Below are 18,787 nucleotides of genomic sequence, written 5' to 3'. Positions count from 1 at the left end.
AGGCGGCCCCTCTACCTTCCTGCCCCGCCTTATGGAGCAGCCCCTCTACCTTCCCGCCCCCGCCTTGTGGAGCAGCCCCTCTACCTTCCCGCCTTGTGGAGCAGCCCCTCTACCTTCCCGCCCCTCGCCTTGTGAGGCGGCCCCTCTACCTTCCAGCCCCGCCTTATGGAGCAGCCCCTCTACCTTCCCGCCCCTCGCCTTGTGAGGCGGCCCCTCTACCTTCCTGCCCCGCCTTATGGAGCAGCCCCTCTACCTTCCCGCCCCTCGCCTTGTGAGGCGGCCCCTCTACCTTCCTGCCCCGCCTTATGGAGCAGCCCCTCTACCTTCCCGCCCCTCGCCTTGTGAGGCGGCCCCTCTACCTTCCCGCTTTATGGAGCAGCCCCTCTACCTTCCCGCCCCTTAACTTGGGAGGCGACCCCTCCGCCTTCCTGCCCCCCACAGATCAGACAGTCGGGGTAAACAACGCTGATGTTTATTTGCTATAAAAGGCGGGGGTCCGGGCGTCTCATGTACAATGAACATAATTACATTTTTACAGCTCGTTATTGCTGGACGCCCCTGGAAGAATGGCAGCAGACATGGCGGCGGTGAGGGCGAGCGCAGAGGAGAGGAGCGAGGGTGTGCGGACCTCCTCCGCTCTGCCTCTTCATGTGCAAGAAGAATGTAGCAGCAAGCGGGAGTCACATGGGGGCGCCGATCCAGATTTGGTTATAAACTGTACAGTAACGATCATCCTCCGACCTGCAAGAGAGAAAGGAACGGGGGGTCAGAAACGAGACCACCACAACACACTGCGAGGGTGCACCGCATTAGGCCAAGGGCTTGTTACTGTGGATCAGTGCATGCAGAAAGCTTCCAACCTTATACTGAACAATGGTGGCAAACCCTCAGCTGTGCACAGGGCAGCATGATACACTGACAGCAATCAGAGGACCGAGAGCGGAGGGCTGCGGCAGAGCCAGTTTAGGATGGGTCTGTACAATGCGTTATGTGAGGTCATTAAATGGGGCGGAGCTCATGAATCAGGATACTCAGACTCTGCCCCAGCACAGCTGTGATGTCATCAGATGGGGTGGAGCTTATGAATCTGGAGAACCACAGTAGACTCCGCCCCTGCACAGCTGTGATGTCATTGGATGGGGTGGAGCTCATGAATCTGCACACTTACCAGAAAAGGCTGGGTGCCGGTTACACACACATGAAGTGCGAGCCCTCGGTCAGCTGCGCCGGCGGTGCTGGCATCACCTGGGCTTCAGAGTGGGAAGGAATATTTCCACCTGAAAGACGAGAGATCGGTAACTAGTGATCCAGCTGCGGGTGCCGCACTATCAGACGTCCTCCTACCATCCAACGCCGTCTGTCTCCTCAGAGTATCCGCAGAGAAGTCGTAGGAGAAGAGGATGCCGCTGCGCTCCGCCTCCCGCACCGCGCTCTCTCCGCTCTCAACCTTCAGTTTTGGGAGTGAGGATAGAACCTGTAAACTGAGAACCAGAGCCCCTATTACTCAGGGGTCCGGCGTCTGTGCGCAGGGCTCTCGTCTCCACCCATGTGATGCCATATTGTGGAGTCGCTGCATTCTGCTCAGTACTCACCAGCTTGTGCGCGTCTCCAGCACTGGATCTTCTGCTCTCTCATCTTTGGCTTCATGTGCAGGTGACCTCTCAGTAGTGATGGAATCTTCTACCTGCACAGAGAGGACAAGAAGTGTAGAGCATGGCGGCCACCAGTCACCCTCTATTCCTAACTGCACCCTGCTCAGAGCTGTCATTAATTGCAAATATTGTATTAATATTGAATACACCGCCCCTCCCACCACAGACTGCTCACCCCTCCCGCCACCGACTGCTCGTCCCTTACACCACCGACCGCCCCTTCCGCCGACTGCTCGCCCCTTGCACCACAGACCTCCCCTTGCCTCTCCCACCAAAACTGCTAGCCACTTGCCCCTCATATCTCATTGCTTGCTTCTAACACTGACTGCTCAGGCCCTCCTATAACTCACTGCTCGCCCCTTTCACCACTGACTGCTCGCCCCTTGCCGCTCCTATAACTCACTGCTCGTCCCTTGCCCCTCCTATAACTCACTGCTCGCCCCTTGCCGCTCCTATAACTCACTGCTCGCCCCTTGCCGCTCCTATAACTCACTGCTCGTCCCTTGCCCCTCCTATAACTCACTGCTCGTCCCTTGCCCCTCCTATAACTCACTGCTCGTCCCTTGCCGCTCCTATAACTCACTGCTCGCCCCTCCTATAACTCACTGCTCGCCCCTCCTATAACTCACTGCTCGCCCCTCCTATAACTCACTGCTCGCCCCTCCTATAACTCACTGCTCGCCCCTCCTATAACTCACTGCTCGCCCCTTGCCTCTAGTATAACACTGCTCTCCCCTTCTACTACTGACTGCTCGCCCCTTGCCTCTCCTATAACTCACTGCTCTCCCCTTCTACTACTGACTGCTCGCCCCTTGCCTCTCCTATAACTCACTGCTCGCCCCTTCTATAACTCACTGCTCGCCCCTTCTATAACTCACTGCTCGCCCCTTCTATAACTCACTGCTCGCCCCTTCTATAACTCACTGCTCGCCCCTTCTATAACTCACTGCTCGCCCCTTCTATAACTCACTGCTCGCCCCTTCTACCACTGACTGCTCGCCCCTTGCCCCTTCTATAACTCACTGCTCGCCCCTTCTATAACTCACTGCTCGCCCCTTCTATAACTCACTGCTCGCCCCTTCTATAACTCACTGCTCGCCCCTTCTACCACTGACTGCTCGCCCCTTGCCCCTCCTATAACTCACTGCTCGCCCCTTGCCCCTCCTATAACTCACTGCTCGCCCCTTCTACCACTCACTGCTCGCCCCTTGGCCCTCCTATAACTCACTACTCGCCCCTTGCCTCGCCTATAACACTGCTCGCCCGTTCTACCACTCACTGCTCGCCCCTCCTAACTCACTGCTCTCCCCTTCTACCACTGACTGCTCGCCCCTTGCCGCTCCTATAACTCACTGCTCGTCCCTTGCCCCTCCTATAACTCACTGCTCGTCCCTTGCCCCTCCTATAACTCACTGCTCGCCACTTCCACCACTGACTGCTCGCCCCATGCTCCTCCTATAACTCACTGCTCGCCCCTTGCCGCTCCTATAACTCACTGCTCGCCCCTTGCCGCTCCTATAACTCACTGCTCGTCCCTTGCCCCTCCTATAACTCACTGCTCGTCCCTTGCCCCTCCTATAACTCACTGCTCGCCCCTTCCACCACTGACTGTTCGCCCCATGCCCCTCCTATAACTCACTGCTCGCCCCTTCTATAACTCACAGCTCGCCCCTTCTACCACTGACTGCTCGCCCCTTGCCCCTCCTATAACTCACTGCTCTCCCCATATCCCTCCTATAACTCACCGCTCCTCCCTTGCCCCTCCTATACCTCACTGCTCGCCCCTTCTACCACCGACTGCTCGCCCCATGCCCCTCCTATAACTCACTGCTCGCCCCTTCTATAACTCACTGCTCGCCCCTTCTACCACTGACTGCTCGCCCCATGCCCCTCCTATAACTCACTGCTCGCCCCTTCTATAACTCACTGCTCGCCCCTTCTATAACTCACTGCTCGCCCCTTCTACCACTGACTGCTCGCCCCTTGCCCCTCCTATAACTCACTGCTCTCCCCTTCTACCACTGACTGCTCGCCTCTTGGCCCTCCTATAACTCACTACTCGCCCCATATCCCTCCTATAACTCACCGCTCCTCCCTTGCCCCTCCTATACCTCGCCCCTTCTACCACCGACTGCTCGCCCCATGCCACTTGTTTGTGCTTACCTCTTTATCACTGATTGTTGGAGACCCCAGCAGGCAGGTGGACCCCCTGAGTTTGGTGATGTCTGGGGCTGGTGGCTCAGTACCCTGTTCATGTAAGTTTTCGGCATCTCTGTTGTTACTAGAGGGTTTTTCTTCCTTCTTCTGTAGCTGTAATAGCAGAGCGGTGTTATCCGGCAGCTGCAGGCAGCAGTGTGCGGGTGCAGGATGACGATTTACCCCCATTACCTGTTTCAGTTTTATTGAGTTTTCTCTGGAGAAGGATGGAATTCGTGAGGGGGATTGTTCGGTGGACCCCAGGAAACCGAAGCCACGCTTCTTCTCCTTCAGACAAGCAGCCTGATGTCTGCGCATCCTCTCCAGCTGCTCCTCCACAGTCATCCGTGGTCGTGGGCTCTCCATGATGCAGAGATGTTCCACTGCACTGCGTGGCCGCTCCTGACTCCCAGGGAGAGGAAGACGAGGGGTTACTGGGACTGTACAGAGATCCAGGTACTACAACTCTATCTGGAGGAGGCGCAGTTCCAGCCATAACTCAGACCAGAGCCCAGGCTCGCAGCCCCAGGCTCATGAACCCTAACCCTGCTTTTTACTCTTGGTAGCTCCTACTGGGCCCCCTACTCTTGGTGGCCCCTGACTCTCACTGGATTCCTTGCCCTTGGTGGCCCCTGACTCACACTGAGCCCACTGCTCTTGGTGGCCCCTGGCTCACACCGAGCCCCCTGCTCTTGGTGGCCCCTGGCTCACAACGAGCCCCCTGCTCTTGGTGGCCCCTGGCTCACACAGAGCTCCCTGCTCTTGGTGGCCCCTGGCTCACACAGATCTCCCTGCTCTTGGTGGCCTCTGGCTCACACAGAGCTCCCTGCTCTTGGTGGCCCCTGGCTCACACCGAGCCCCCTGCTCTTGGTGGCCCCTGGCTCACAACGAGCCCCCTGCTCTTGGTGGCCCCTGGCTCACACAGAGCTCCCTGCTCTTGGTGGCCCCTGGCTCACACAGATCTCCCTGCTCTTGGTGGCCTCTGGCTCACACAGAGCTCCCTGCTCTTGGTGGCCCCTGGCTCACACAGAGCTCCCTGCTCTTGGTGGCCTCTGGCTCACACAGAGCTCCTTGCTCTTGGTGGCCTCTGGCTCACACAGAGCCCCCTGCCCTTGGTGGCCCCTGGCTTACACTGGCCATTCCGCTCATGCTGGCCCCTGGCTCACATCGAGCTCCCTGGTCTTGGTGGCCTCTGGCTCACACTGAGCCCCTGCTGACGTACTGACCGATTTGCTGTCCGGCTTCTTGCTCTTGCGTAATGTGACGTAGGAGGCGATGGTGCTGGACTCCAGAGGGGGAGATCTGGTCCTTGGGGGAACAACTCCCACAGGAAAGTGTGAACCTGCAGAACAGGAGGTTAGTGGCGCCCATCAGTGGATGCATCAGACACTGCGCAGTCACAGGACAGGTGGGAACCTTTATTCGCCGCAGACTCCACGTCCAGCATCACCTCCGCCTTCTCTTCACCATTGGACTCATCCACCTCGGCCACCGTGGTCAGCTCGGGCTCGCTCTTGTACAATCTGTAGTCAGGTCCCTAGGACACAGAAAAAGTGGGTGAAAAGGGTGAGAATAAAGATGGGGCGAAGCAACAAGGGACGGGCGAGGATGAGAATGGGCGCAGTGATAGACGGGGAAGAATGAGGATGGGTGCAGTGATAGACGGGCATGGAGGAGGATGAGTGCAGTGATAGACAGGAGAGGAGGATGGGCACAGTGATAGGTGAGCGAGGATGACGATGGGCGCAGTGATAGACGGGGAAGAATGAGGATGGGCACGGTGATAGGCAGGTGAGGATGTGCGACGGGTGAGGATGAGGATGGGCGCAGTGATGACAGGCGAGGATGAGCGCAGTGATAGACCGGCGAGGATGGGCGCAGTGCTAGACCGGTGAGGATGGGCGCAGTGATAGAGCGGCGAGGATGAGGATGGGCGCTGTAGTGAAATCTGAATAGGTATGAATGTGTGACTAGCAGTAATTTAACAGCTGTCCTGAGACTGCAGGTCTATCACTGTGCCCATCCTCATCCTCGCCCGCCTATCACTGCACCCATCGTCATCCTCACCCGTCTATCACTGTGCCCATCCTCATCCATCTATCACTGCGCCTGTAGTGAAATATTTATAGGCATGTGTCACGGATCCCTACTCCGTGGTGCCACTAATTCATCACGTGCTCGCTCTCACACGTGACTTGGGGTTGTGCCTGAAAAGGTTAATCTATCTCCTCACTCTCTGTCCAGCACTCAACCTCTGTCCTATGCTGTAATGGGAGCATAAATCACACACCGACCCAGGCCACACACCCGCTCATACACGCTGCCACAACTCACCGAACACACGGCGATGAGTCCCGGACTATTAATACTAATAATGTCTACCATTCATAAGGCTCACACACCTTAGGCTATGGATTCTTTTAGAACATTCAAGGTTCAACTTATTAAAGCTTTATACTTTAATACAAAAAGGTTCAGTGCTTACAATAAGAAAAAAGTATAAAAATATGATATTAAAAATACATACAACTTATGCAAAACAGTATCAGATAAAACAGGAGAAACTTACAGAAATTATCTAACTGGTAGTTTGCTTTCTGCTACCTGAGGGTAGGACAAATGTAGATTGGATCACACCAGCTCGGCCGCCCCATTATGTGAACACAATTCTCTGTATACAGCCATAATTTATAGCTTGGTCTGGAGGTCAGGTTTCTAGGCCAGCCCCCTCAGGTTAATATCATAACTGCTGGCTTTTTGATTGGGCCACGGCCGCGCCCCCCAATGAATATATATTTTTTTCTCTTGAGACACCCTGTGTAAGGCCGGGATCACACATACTCCGAGTCTCGCAGGTGAAATCCCTCCTCTGGCGCGGCACTCCGGAGTGGAGCGTGCAGCCGCACAGCAACACATGGAGCTTCACGCTCCGCTGCAAAGTGCCGGCGCCAGAGGAGGGATTTCGCCTGCGAGACTCGGCCGTATCTCGCGTATGTGTGATCCAGGCCTAAAGGTTTTCATGGATAGATACCCTCAGGTCACAATTAACATCTCCCCTCCAAGACCCAGGAGGTGCCAAATGTTCCCTTTCTTCTTGGCCCTAACTAGACCTGCTGGTGAGATTTGGAGACAGTCTACTTGTCCCAGGATAGATATATATATATATATATATATATTCCTGAGACTGCAGGTCTCACAGGGCTCGCAGCATATGTTATCCTGAGAGGGCAGTCTACTGTCTCCAATCTCGCCAGGGGGTCTGGCTAAAAGCCAGGAAGGGGAAATGTTTCACACCTTCTGGCTCTTTTGAAGAGAGATGCCAATTACAGCCTGACACTATCTGTGAGAAAAGTTACACAAAGAGTTTCAGAGAAAATAATATATTCATTGGTAAAGTGGCCATGGTCCAGTCACAAACCAGCAATTATAATATTAACCTGAGAGGCTGGTCTACAAATTTGACCTCCAGGTTGACTCTATAAATTAGGCCTACACACAAAGAAAGATGTTCACATGTGGGGGCAGCCTGGAAGCGGATGTGATCCAGTCCATATTTCTCCCTCCCCAGGGACAGAGAACCAGAATGCGAAGTTTGATATTTCTGTAAGTTTTCTCCATTTTATTTCGTAACTGTTTTTGCATATTTGTATGTCACTTTTTATATCCATATTTGTATACTCTTTATTGTAAGCACTGTACCTTTTCTATTAAAACTTAAAACTTTAATAAGTCTGAACCTCGTATGCTCCAAATAATCCATAGCCTTAAAGTGTGTGATCCTTATGATTGGCAGACAGTAGTAGTAATATTTCTGGGACACATCGCCCGTGTATTCGGTAACTGGTGGCAGCGTGTATGAGCGGGTGTGTGGCCTGGGTCGGCGGGGGGGGGGGGGGGGGGGGGTGGATTTATGCTCCCATTACAGCATAGGACAGAGGTTGAATGCTGGACTGAGAGTGGGGAGATACATTAACCCTTGCAGGCACAACCCCAAGTCACCTGCGCCACCAATTTGTCACGTACCCGCTTCTCAGCACGTGACTTGGGGTTGCGCCTGCAAGGGATCTATCTCCCCACTCTCTGTCCAGCATTCAACCTCTGTCCTATGCTGTAATGGGAGCATAAACCACACACCAACCCAGGCCACACACCCGTTCATACACGCTGCCTCCACTCACCGAACACACGGGCGATGAGTCCTGGAAATATTACTACTACTGTCTGCCAATCATAAGGATCACACACTGTAAGGCAATGGATTCTTTGGAGCATACAAAGTTCAGACTTATTAAAGTTTTAAAAGCTTTAATAGAAAAGGTACAATGCTTACAATAAAAAGGGTATAAAAATATGGGAATAAAAAGTTATACAAATATGCAAAAACTTTTACAAAGTAAAACTGAGAAAACTTACAGAAATATAAAACTTTGCATTCTCAGGATAACATATGTTGTGACCCCTGTGAGACCTGCAGTCTCAGGACAGATGCTAAATTACTGCTAGTCACACAATATATCTATACATATTTCACTACAGGCGCAGTCATAGACTGATTAGGATGGGCATAGTGATAGACGGGCAAGGATGAGGATGGGCGCATTGCTAGACGGGCAAGGATGAGGATGGGTGCAGCGATAGATGGGCGAGGATGAGGATGGGTGAAGTGAGATTGGTGCAGTGATAGACGGGCGAGAATGAGGATGGGTGAAGTGATAGATTGGTGCAGTGATAGACGGGCGAGGATGAGGATGGGTGAAGTGATAGATTGGTGCAGTGATAGACGGGCGAGGATGGGCGCAGTGATAGACGGGCGAGGATGGGCGCAGTGATAGATGGGCGCAGTGATAGACGGGCGAGGATGGGCGCAGTGATAGACGGGCGAGGGTGGGCGCAGTGATAGACGGGTGAGAGTGGGCGCAGTAATAGACGGGGAAGGATGAAGATGGGCGCAGTGATAGACAGGCGAGGGTTTGGGACAGTGATAGATGGGTGAGGATGGGCGCAGAGATAGGTGGGCGAGGAGGATGGGCGCAGTGAGTCGGGCGAGGATGGGCGGCACTGATGGACAGACAAGGATGGGTGTGGTGATAGACGGGTGAGGATGATCGCATTGATAGGCAGATGAGGATGAGGATGGGTGCAGTGATAGACCGGCGAGGATGAGGATGGGCGGCAGTGATAGACCGGCGAGGATGGGTGAAGTGATAGATGGGCGAAGATGAGGATGGTGAAAAAATAGATTAGCGCAGTGATAGACGGGCGAGGATAGGCGACAATGATAGATGGATGAGGATGGGCGACAGTGATAGACGGGCGAGGATAAGGATGGGAGCAGTGAATGACCATGATGAAGTTATCTGCAGGGAAAACACCACACATTGTCCCTCCCATCATAGATTGTGGAGTCCGCCCATCTCTCGCCTCGTGTGCTCCTCACAACCACCATCATATGTCCTCATCCATGGAGGTACAAGACCCACAGCCAGGAGGTGCCTGCCAGGTGATGAGATGGGGTGGAGCGACAGGCCCAGGGCACTTGAAAGTGGTGCGATGGGGTGAAGTGACAGACCCGGGCGGAGGGAACTACGGACAATGAGATGAGGTGGAGGGAACTTCAAAGTGGTAGGATGCGTTGGGGCGACAGGCCCGGGAAGAGGGAACTGTGGATGATGAGATGGGATGGAGTGACACGCCTGGACGGAGGGAACTGCGGACGATGAAATTTGGTGGAGCGACAGGCCTGGGAGGAGGGCACTGCAGGTAATAAGATGGGGTGGAGGAACAAGCCTGGGCAGAGGGAACTGTGAGCGTTGTATGAGGTGGAGCGACAGGCTGGGCCGAGGGCACTGCGGGTGTTTGGATGGAGCGATAGGCCAGGGACAGGGCAATGCGGGAGATGTGATGGGGTGACAGGCTGGGCCGAGGGCACTGCGGGTGTTTGGATGGAGCGACAGGCTGGGCCGAGGGCACTGCGGGTGTTTGGATGGAGCGACAGGCTGGGCCGAGGGCACTGCGGGTGTTTGGATGGAGCGACAGGCCAGGGACAGGGCAATGCGGGAGATGAGATGGGGTGACAGGCTGGGCCGAGGCCATTGCTGGTGGTTGGATGGAGCGACAGGCTGGGCCGAGGGCACTGCGGGTGTTTGGATGGAGCGACAGGCCAGGGACAGGGCAATGCGGGAGATGAGATGGGGTGACAGGCTGGGCCGAGGCCATTGCTGGTGGTTGAATGGAGCGACAGGCTGGGCCGAGGGCACTGCGGGTGGTTGAACGGAGCGACAGGCTGGGCCGAGGGCACTGCGGGTGGTTGGACGGAGCGACAGGCTGGGCCGAGGGCACTGCGGGTGGTTGGATGGAGCGACAGGCTGGGCCGAGGGCACTGCGGGTGGTTGGATGGAGCGACAGGCTGGGCCGAGGGCACTGCGGGTGGTTGGACGGAGCGACAGGCTGGGCCGAGGGCAATGCGGGAGATGAGATGGAGTGACAGGCTGGGCCGAGGGCACTGCGGGTGTTTGGATGGAGCGACAGGCTGGGCCGAGGGCACTGCGGGTGTTTGGATGGAGCGACAGGCTGGGCCGAGGGCACTGCGGGTGTTTGGATGGAGCGACAGGCTGGGCCGAGGGCAATGCGGGAGATGAGATGGAGTGACAGGCTGGGCCGAGGGCACTGTGGGTGTTTGGATGGAGCAACAGGCTGGGCCGAGGGCACTGCCGGTGGTTGGATGGAGCGACAGGCTGGGCCGAGGGCACTGCCGGTGGTTGGATGGAGCGACAGGCTGGGCCGAGGGCACTGCTGGTGGTTGGATGGAGCGACAGGCTGGGCTGAGGGCACTGCGGGTGTTTTTTGGATGGAGCGATAGGCCAGGGACAGGGCAATGCGGGAGATGAGATGGGGTGACAGGCTGGGCCGAGGGCACTGCCGGTGGTTGGATGGAGCGACAGGCTGGGCCGAGGGCACTGCGGGTGTTTAGATGGAGCGACAGGCTGGGCCGAGGGCACTGCGGGTGTTTGGATGGAGCGACAGGCCAGGGACAGGGCAGTGCGGGAGATGAGATGGGGTGGAGCGACAGGCTTGATCGGAGGAAACTGTGGGCGATAAGATGGCGCGGAGCAAAAGGCCCAACGGAGGGCAGTGCAGGCAATGAGATGAAATTCAGCAAAGGTGAGAATTAAAACATAACTTTTAATATGTACATTAAAAGATACCAAAAATAAAATGTGTCACCCCAAGTGAAATATAAAACAAGGGATGCAGCTCAGCATAGAGTGGCAGGACTATATGTCCCTCTATTTAGCACGTAGGCACTTTGTCTCCTAACACAAGGCAGTCCCCTGATGATTCAGCTTGGAAGAAGCGCGTTGGGACAATCCATGAGGCAGAGTGCAGGGCATGCTTAATACAGGGGTAGCTGTGGACTGCCCTTGTCAGGGCGGGAGTTTTGGGGATAGATTACTGCTAGCCCCATAGGGATTGACAGGGTATTGTCTTCTCCCCGCGTTGGCTGATGGATCATCCTTGACCCAGGAGAATCCTTTCTCCCACACTCAGCTACTGGATTTGGTGAGATGGTTCTTTTTTTTATTCCTCAGTCTCACATATTGCATATTTTGCTAAATCTTTAGGTCTATGATATTCATGTGATATATACAGGTCCTTCTCAAAAAATTAGCATATAGTGTTAAATTTCATTATTTCCCATAATGTAATGATTACAATTAAACTTTCATATATTATAGATTCATTATCCACCAACTGAAATTTGTCAGGTCTTTTATTGTTTTAATACTGATGATTTTGGCATACAACTCCTGATAACCCAAAAAACCTGTCTCAATAAATTAGCATATTTCACCCATCCAATCAAATAAAAGTGTTTTTTAATAACAAACAAAAAAACCATCAAATAATAATGTTCAGTTATGCACTCAATACTTGGTGGGGAATCCTTTGGCAGAAATGACTGCTTCAATGCGGCGTGGCATGGAGGCAATCAGCCTGTGACACTGCTGAGATGTTATGGAGGCCCAGGATGCTTCAATAGCGGCCTTAAGCTCATCCAGAGTGTTGGGTCTTGCGTCTCTCAACTTTCTCTTCACAATATCCCACAGATTCTCTATGGGGTTCAGGTCAGGAGAGTTGGCAGGCCAATTGAGCACAGTAATACCATGGTCAGTAAACCATTTACCAGTGGTTTTGGCACTGTGAGCAGCTGCCAGGTCGTGCTGAAAAATGAAATCTTCATCTCCATAAAGCATTTCAGCCGATGGAAGCATGAAGTGCTCCAAAATCTCCTGATAGCTAGCTGCATTGACCCTGCCCTTGATGAAACACAGTGGACCAACACCAGCAGCTGACATGGCACCCCACACCATCACTGACTGTGGGTACTTGACACTGGACTTCAGGCATTTTGGCATTTCCTTCTCCCCAGTCTTCCTCCAGACTCTGGCACCTTGATTTCCGAATGACATGCAAAATTTGCTTTCATCAGAAAAAAGTACTTGGGACCACTTAGCAACAGTCCAGTGCTGCTTCTCTGTAGCCCAGGTCAGGCGCCTCTGCCGCTGTTTATGGTTCAAAAGTGGCTTTACCTGGGGAATGCGGCACCTGTAGCCCATTTCCTGCACACGCCTGTGCACGGTGGCTCTGGATGTTTCCACACCAGACTCAGTCCACTGCTTCCTCAGGTTCCCCAAGGTCTGGAATCGGTCCTTCTCCACAATCTTCCTCAGGGTCCGGTCTCCTCTTCTCGTTGTACAGCGTTTTCGGCCACATTGTTTCCTTCCAACAGACTTACCATTGAGGTGCCTTGATACAGCACTCTGGGAACAGCCTATTTGTTGAGAAATTTCTTTCTGGGTCTTACCCTCTTGCTTGAGGGTGTCAATGATGGCCTTCTTGACATCTGTCAGGTCGCTAGTCTTACCCATGATGGGGGTTTTGAGTAATGAACCAGGCAGGGAGTTTATAAAAGCCTCAGGTATCTTTTGCATGTGTTTAGAGTTAATTAGTTGATTCAGAAGATTAGGGTAATAGGTCGTTTAGAGAACCTTTTCTTGATATGCTAATTTATTGAGACAGGTTTTTTGGGTTATCAGGAGTTGTATGCCAAAATCATCAGTATTAAAACAATAAAAGACCTGACAAATTTCAGTTGGTGGATAATGAATCTATAATATATGAAAGTTTAATTGTAATCATTACATTATGGTAAATAATGAAATTTAACACTATATGCTAATTTTTTGAGAAGGACCTGTAGATATATATTATATATATATATATATATATATATATATATATATATATATATATATATATATATATATATATATATATATATATATATATATATATAGCCAAGGTGAGAAGGATGTTTTTGTTACCTGCATAGGTTACTTGCATGGACATCTATATCCGGGATCTTACACCTTGGTTTACACCGATTTCTCTGTAGCCTAGAGAGATCGGTTTATCCTGAGGGGGATTGTTTCATAGTCGTTTTCTTACTCATGATTGAAACAATCCCTTGTTTGATATTTCACTTGGGCTGACATTTTCTTTTTGGTATCTTTTAATGTACATATTAAAAGTTATGTTTTAAGTCTCACCTTTGCTGTATTACATTATCGTTTGGTGGGATATTGATAATTAGTGGCATCACATTTTTTGCTTTCTTGGGCAATTAGATGAGAGGATGAGAATGGGCACAAAGACGGGCGAGGATGAGTAATGATAGACGGGTGAGGATGGGCGAGGATGAGGATGGGCGACACTGACAGACGGGCGAGGATGAGAATGGGCGCAAAGACAGACGGGCGAAGATGAGGATGGGTGTAGTGATAGACGGGTGAGGATGAGCGACAGTGATAGATGGGCAAGGATGAGTAATGATAGACGGGTGAGGATGAGCGACAGTGACAGACGGGCGAGGATGAGCGCAAAGACAGACGGGCGAAGATGAGGATGGTGTAGTGATAGACGGGTGAGGATGAGCGACAGTGATAGACGGGTGAGGATGAGGATGGGCGACAGTGATAGATGGGCGAGGAGGATGGGTGACAGTGATAGATGGGCGAGGATGGGCGACAGGGATAGACGGGCGAGGATGAGCGACAGGGATAGATGGGCGAGGATGAGCGACAGTGATAGATGGGCGAAAGTGATAGATGGGCGAGGATGGGCGACAGGGATAGACGGGCGAGGATGAGCGACAGTGATAGATGGGCGAGAAGGAGGATGGGCGACAGTGATAGACGGGCGAGGATGAGGATGGGAGCAGTGAATGACCATGATGAAGTTATCTGCAGGGAAAACACCAAACATTGTCCCTCCCATCATAGATCGTGGAGTCCGCCCATCTCTCGCCCCGTGTGCTCCTCACAACCACTGCCAGAAGTCCTCAAACATGGAGGTACAAGACCCACAGCCAGGAGGTGCCTGCCAGGTGATGAGATGGTGTGGAGCAACAGGCACAGGGCACTGCAAAGTGGTGGGATGGGGTGGAGTGACAGGCCAGGGCGGAGGGAACTACTTACAATAAGATGGTGTGGAGCGACAGACCCAGGCGGAGGGACCTGCGGACAATGACATGAGGTGGAGCGACAGGCCAGGGCGGAGGGACTGCAAAGTGGTGGGATGCGGTGGAGCGACAGGCGCAGCAGGAGGGAACTGTGGATGAGATGGAGTGACACGCCCAGACAGAGGGAACTGCGGACGATGAAATTGGGTGGAGCGACAGGCCAGGGCGGAGGGCACGGGGGACGATGAGATGGGGTGGAGCGACAGGCCTGGGAGGAGGGCACTGCAAAGTGGTGGGATGGGGTGGAACGACAGGCCCGGACGGATGGAACTGAGAACGATGAGATTGTGTGGAGCGACAGGTCCGGGCGGAGGGCACTGTGGACGATGAGATGGGGTGGAGCGACAGGCTCGAGCGGTGGGAAATGCGGACGATGAAATGAGGTGGAGCGACAGGCCCGGGCAGAGGGCACTGTGGACGATGAGATGGGGTGGAGAGACAGGCCAGGTCGGAGCGCACTGCGGGTAGTAAGATGAGGTGGAGCAACAGGCCTGGGCAGAGAGCAGTGTGGACATTATATAGGGTGGAGTGTTAGGCCCAGCGGAGGGCACTGCGGGTGCTGAGATAGGGTGGAGCGACAGGCCCGGGTGGAGGGCACAGCAGTCGATGATTTGGGATGGAGTGACAGGCCTGGGGGGAGGGCACTGCGGGTAATAAGATAGGATGGAGGAACAAGCCTGGGCTGAGGGAACTGAGCGTGTTATATGAGGTGGAGCGAGAGGCTAGGCATATGGCACTGCAGGCGTATGGATGGAGCGATAGGCCAGTGGAGGGTACTGCGGGCAATGAGATGGGGTGGAATGACAGGCTTGGGCAGAGGGCACTGCAGGCGATGAGATGGGGTGTAGTGACAGGCGCAGACAGAGGATACTGCGGGCACTAAGATGGGGTAGAGCGACAGGCCTGGGCGGAGGGGTGTTGCGGGCGCTGAGATGGGGTTGAGCGACAGGCCAGGGGGGAGGGCACTGCGGTAGATTAGATGAGGTTGAGTGACAAGCCCAGGTAGAGGGCACTGTGGGTGAAGAGATGAGATGGAGCGACAGGCCCGGGCGGAGGGCACGGCTCTTACACAGTGGGATCCGTTTCTCTGATAAGCCTGCACGTGATGGGCGGTCTTGTCGTCGGGGAGGTGGACGGGGCCCCTGCTGTAACACAGCAAGGACGAGCTGCTATCACTTGGTACATGGGGAAGAGAGGGAGCTGCATCAGCAAAGTCATAGGAGCGCGGGAGCGGAGGACGCGGAGGAACGCGCTCCTCTTCCTGCAGATTGCAGAACAGGTCATTACAGAGACGAAGGGAATGCGGGCGGCACATCGTCATCTCACCGGAATACAACATGGGCCAACAGGAGACCACACTGCCTGGCCCCACACAACTGCCAAACCCGCACTCAGCGTCCACCACCAAGAGGCACTCGCTACACACAGGGACATGTAATCGAGGCGTCCACCCTCATAGGCACCAGGGCCTGGAGCAGCCCACCATCATGATCACAGACCACCATCATGATCACAGACCACCATCATGATCACAACCCACCATCATGATCACATCCCACTATCATGATCACATCCATTCACGATATTATAACTATGCCATATTATAGTTCTAGAATGTTCCATGGCGCACACACGCTGCAGACTCGACCCCCTTCCTTTTTTCCTATGGCAGACACGCGCTGTGGGCTCTCCGACTCCCCTCTTCAGCTGCATAGGAAACTCTTCTTCTCACTACACACTCTGTGCAACTTGATACCAATGTGCAGCAGCCCCAGTGAGTAGTTTATGGCTTTAAGATGGCTAAAGGCAGCTGTAGTACTATGTGCTCTTTTGTTCATGTAAAGACTTCATAGGAAGGCATTACTTGACCCCAATTAGTGACAGAGATATGAAAGTTATATATTTGGTATGTGCAATAGGGCTACACACCAGTGCGTTTTCTAAGCGCAGCGCCCAGCAGAAACGAAGAAACGGGTTACTGCTCATGTCCACTTCGTTTGGGCTCAAATTAACGCCCAGCTCATGCACTGAAGAATGGTAGTTCCATGGTCACTATACAGGGTGCCATCCGCGAGCTACGATGGCAGAAGAGAGGAGTGCATGTCATACCTCAGTCTACTCAGTGATGCCCCGACCAGAGGGTATATCTTAAACCAGCTGTTATGAGTTAGCTTTTGCCCAGGAAAAGAGCTAACAGCAGCTCTGCAAGCTGCTCTGATGCACTGGGACATATGCTCCTCCCCAGCCGCATGGTCAGCCATGATATGAAAGAACCGCAAGTCTATTTTCTTCCGTTAATCCCTTTTTATTTGTAATCGATCTGTACATATACTGTACAGACCAAAAGTTTGGACACACCTCATTTAAAGATTTTTCTGTATTTTCATAACTATGAAAATTATAAATTCACACTGAAGGCACCAAAACTATGAATTAACACATGTGGAATTAAATACTTAAAAAAAAGTGTGAAACAACTGAAAATATGTCATATTCTAGGTTCTACAAAGTAGCCACCTTTTGCTTTGATGATGGCTTTGCACACTCTTGGCATTCTCTTGATGAGCTTCAAGAGGTAGTCACCGGGAATGGTTTTCACTTCACAGGTATGCCCTGTCAGGTTTAATAAGTGGGATTTCTTGCCTTATAAATGGGGTTGTGACCATCAGTTGTGTTGTGCAGAAGTCTGGTGGATACACAGGTGATAGTCCTACTGAATAGACTGTTAAGAATTTGTATTATGGCAAGAAAAAAGCAGCTAAGTAAAGAAAAACGGGTGGCCATCTTTACTTTAAGAAATGAAGGTCAGTCAGTCCGATAAGTGTCCCCAAGTGCAGTTGCAAAAACCATCAAGCGCTACAAAGAAACTGGCTCACATGAGGACCGCCCCAGGAAAGGAAGACCAAGAGTCACCTCTGCTTCTGAGGATAAGTTTATCTGAGTCACCAGCCTCAGAAATCGCAGGTTAACAGCAGCTCAGATAAGAGACCAGGTCAATGCCACACAGAGTTCTAGCAGCAGACACATCTCTACAACAACTGTTAAGAGGAAACTTTGTGCAGAAGGCATTCATGGTAAAATAGCTGCTAGGAAACCACTGCTAAGGACAGGCAACAAGCAGAAGAGACTTGTTTGGGCTAAAGAGCACAAGGAATAGACATTAGACCAGTGGAAATCTGCTTTGGTCTGATGAGTCCAGATTTGAGATCTTTGGTTCCAACCACAGTGTCTTTGTGCGACGCAGAAAAGGTGAACGGATGGACTCTACATGCCTGGTTCCCACCGTGAAGCATGGACGAGGAGGTGTGAAGGTGCTTTGCTGGTGATACTGTTGGGGATTTATTCAAAAGTGAAGGCATACTGAACCAGCATGGCTACCACAGCATCTTGCAGCGGCATGCTATTCCAATGACCTCAAACACACCTCCAGGCTGTGTAAGGGCTATTTGACCAAGAAGCAGAGTGATGGGGTGCTACACCAGATGACCTGGCCTCCACAGTCACCAAACTGAACCCAATCGGGATGGTTTGGGTGAGCTGGACCGCAGAGTGAAGGCGAAAGGGCCAACAAGTGCTAAGCATCTCTGGGAACTCCTTCAAGATTGGTGGAAGACCATTCCCGGTGACTACCTCTTGAAGCTCATCAAGAGAATGCCAAGAGTGTGCAAAGCCGTCATCAAAGCAAAAGGTGGCTACTTAGAAGAACCTAGAATACAAGACATATTTTCAGTTTGGGGTGAAATATGTGTGTATATATATATGTGTAGGGACATATGTCTAGGGTTCTATGTGTGACTAGTGATAATGTAACATCTGTCCTGAAGACAAGTCGCACCTAGGTGTTAATAGGTACTTCCATGGGACTAGTAGAAATTGTGTCTCCATATCTCCCCAGGAGGTCTAGCTAGGGCCAAGAAGAAGCCAACATTTGGCACCTACTAGGTCTTGGAGGGGAGGTGATAATTTCGGCCTGAGGGAATCTATTCCTGAGAACCTTTTCACAAGAGAAAATAATATATTCATTGGGGGCGCGGCCGTGGCCTAATCAAACAGGCAGCAATTATGATATTAACCTGGGAGGCCGGTTGAGAAACCTGACCTCAGACCAAAGTTATAAATTTAGGCTGCAGACAGAGAATTGTGTTCACATGTGAGGGCAGCCTGAGAAGCTGATGTGTTCCACCAACTCCATTCACCCCCCCTCAGGGAGCAGAAAGCAACTACCAGTTAGATGATTTCTGTAAGTTTTTCTCCTGTTTATTTTGACACTGTTTTGCATAAGTTGTATGTCTTTTTATTATCATATTTTTATACATTTTTCTTATTGTAAGCACTGAACCTTTTGCTATTAAAGTAT

The 18,787-nt window shown here is 52.4% G+C and overlaps 1 protein-coding gene across 6 annotated transcripts in view; it reads right to left on the bottom strand.

Annotated features, from left to right (window-relative positions):
• Positions 1-456: 456 nt before the first annotated feature.
• Positions 457-18,787, bottom strand: part of PLEKHA5 (pleckstrin homology domain containing A5) — a 139,679-nt gene continuing 121,348 nt past the window's right edge. For 4 of the 6 annotated variants that reach the window (XM_069762759.1, XM_069762754.1, XM_069762756.1 and 1 more), the window contains 9 exons: positions 15,500-15,691; positions 5,265-5,385; positions 5,075-5,190; positions 4,041-4,250; positions 3,816-3,962; positions 1,593-1,684; positions 1,345-1,481; positions 1,169-1,277; positions 457-741 (listed from right to left, as the gene is read on the bottom strand). In XM_069762759.1, the coding sequence (XP_069618860.1) occupies positions 1,189-1,277; positions 1,345-1,481; positions 1,593-1,684; positions 3,816-3,962; positions 4,041-4,250; positions 5,075-5,190; positions 5,265-5,385; positions 15,500-15,691 (1,104 nt within the window). In that variant the 3' untranslated portion in view covers positions 457-741; positions 1,169-1,188. The remainder of the gene's footprint in view (positions 742-1,168; positions 1,278-1,344; positions 1,482-1,592; positions 1,685-3,815; positions 3,963-4,040; positions 4,251-5,074; positions 5,191-5,264; positions 5,386-15,499; positions 15,692-18,787) is intronic. The other 2 variants (XM_069762755.1, XM_069762757.1) reach the window with 1 other exon arrangement.

This window comes from Ranitomeya imitator, chromosome 4 (genome assembly GCF_032444005.1).
Source record: "Ranitomeya imitator isolate aRanImi1 chromosome 4, aRanImi1.pri, whole genome shotgun sequence".
NCBI classification, from domain to species: Eukaryota; Metazoa; Chordata; class Amphibia; order Anura; family Dendrobatidae; genus Ranitomeya; species Ranitomeya imitator.
This window is presented reverse-complemented; position numbering and strand designations above follow the sequence as displayed.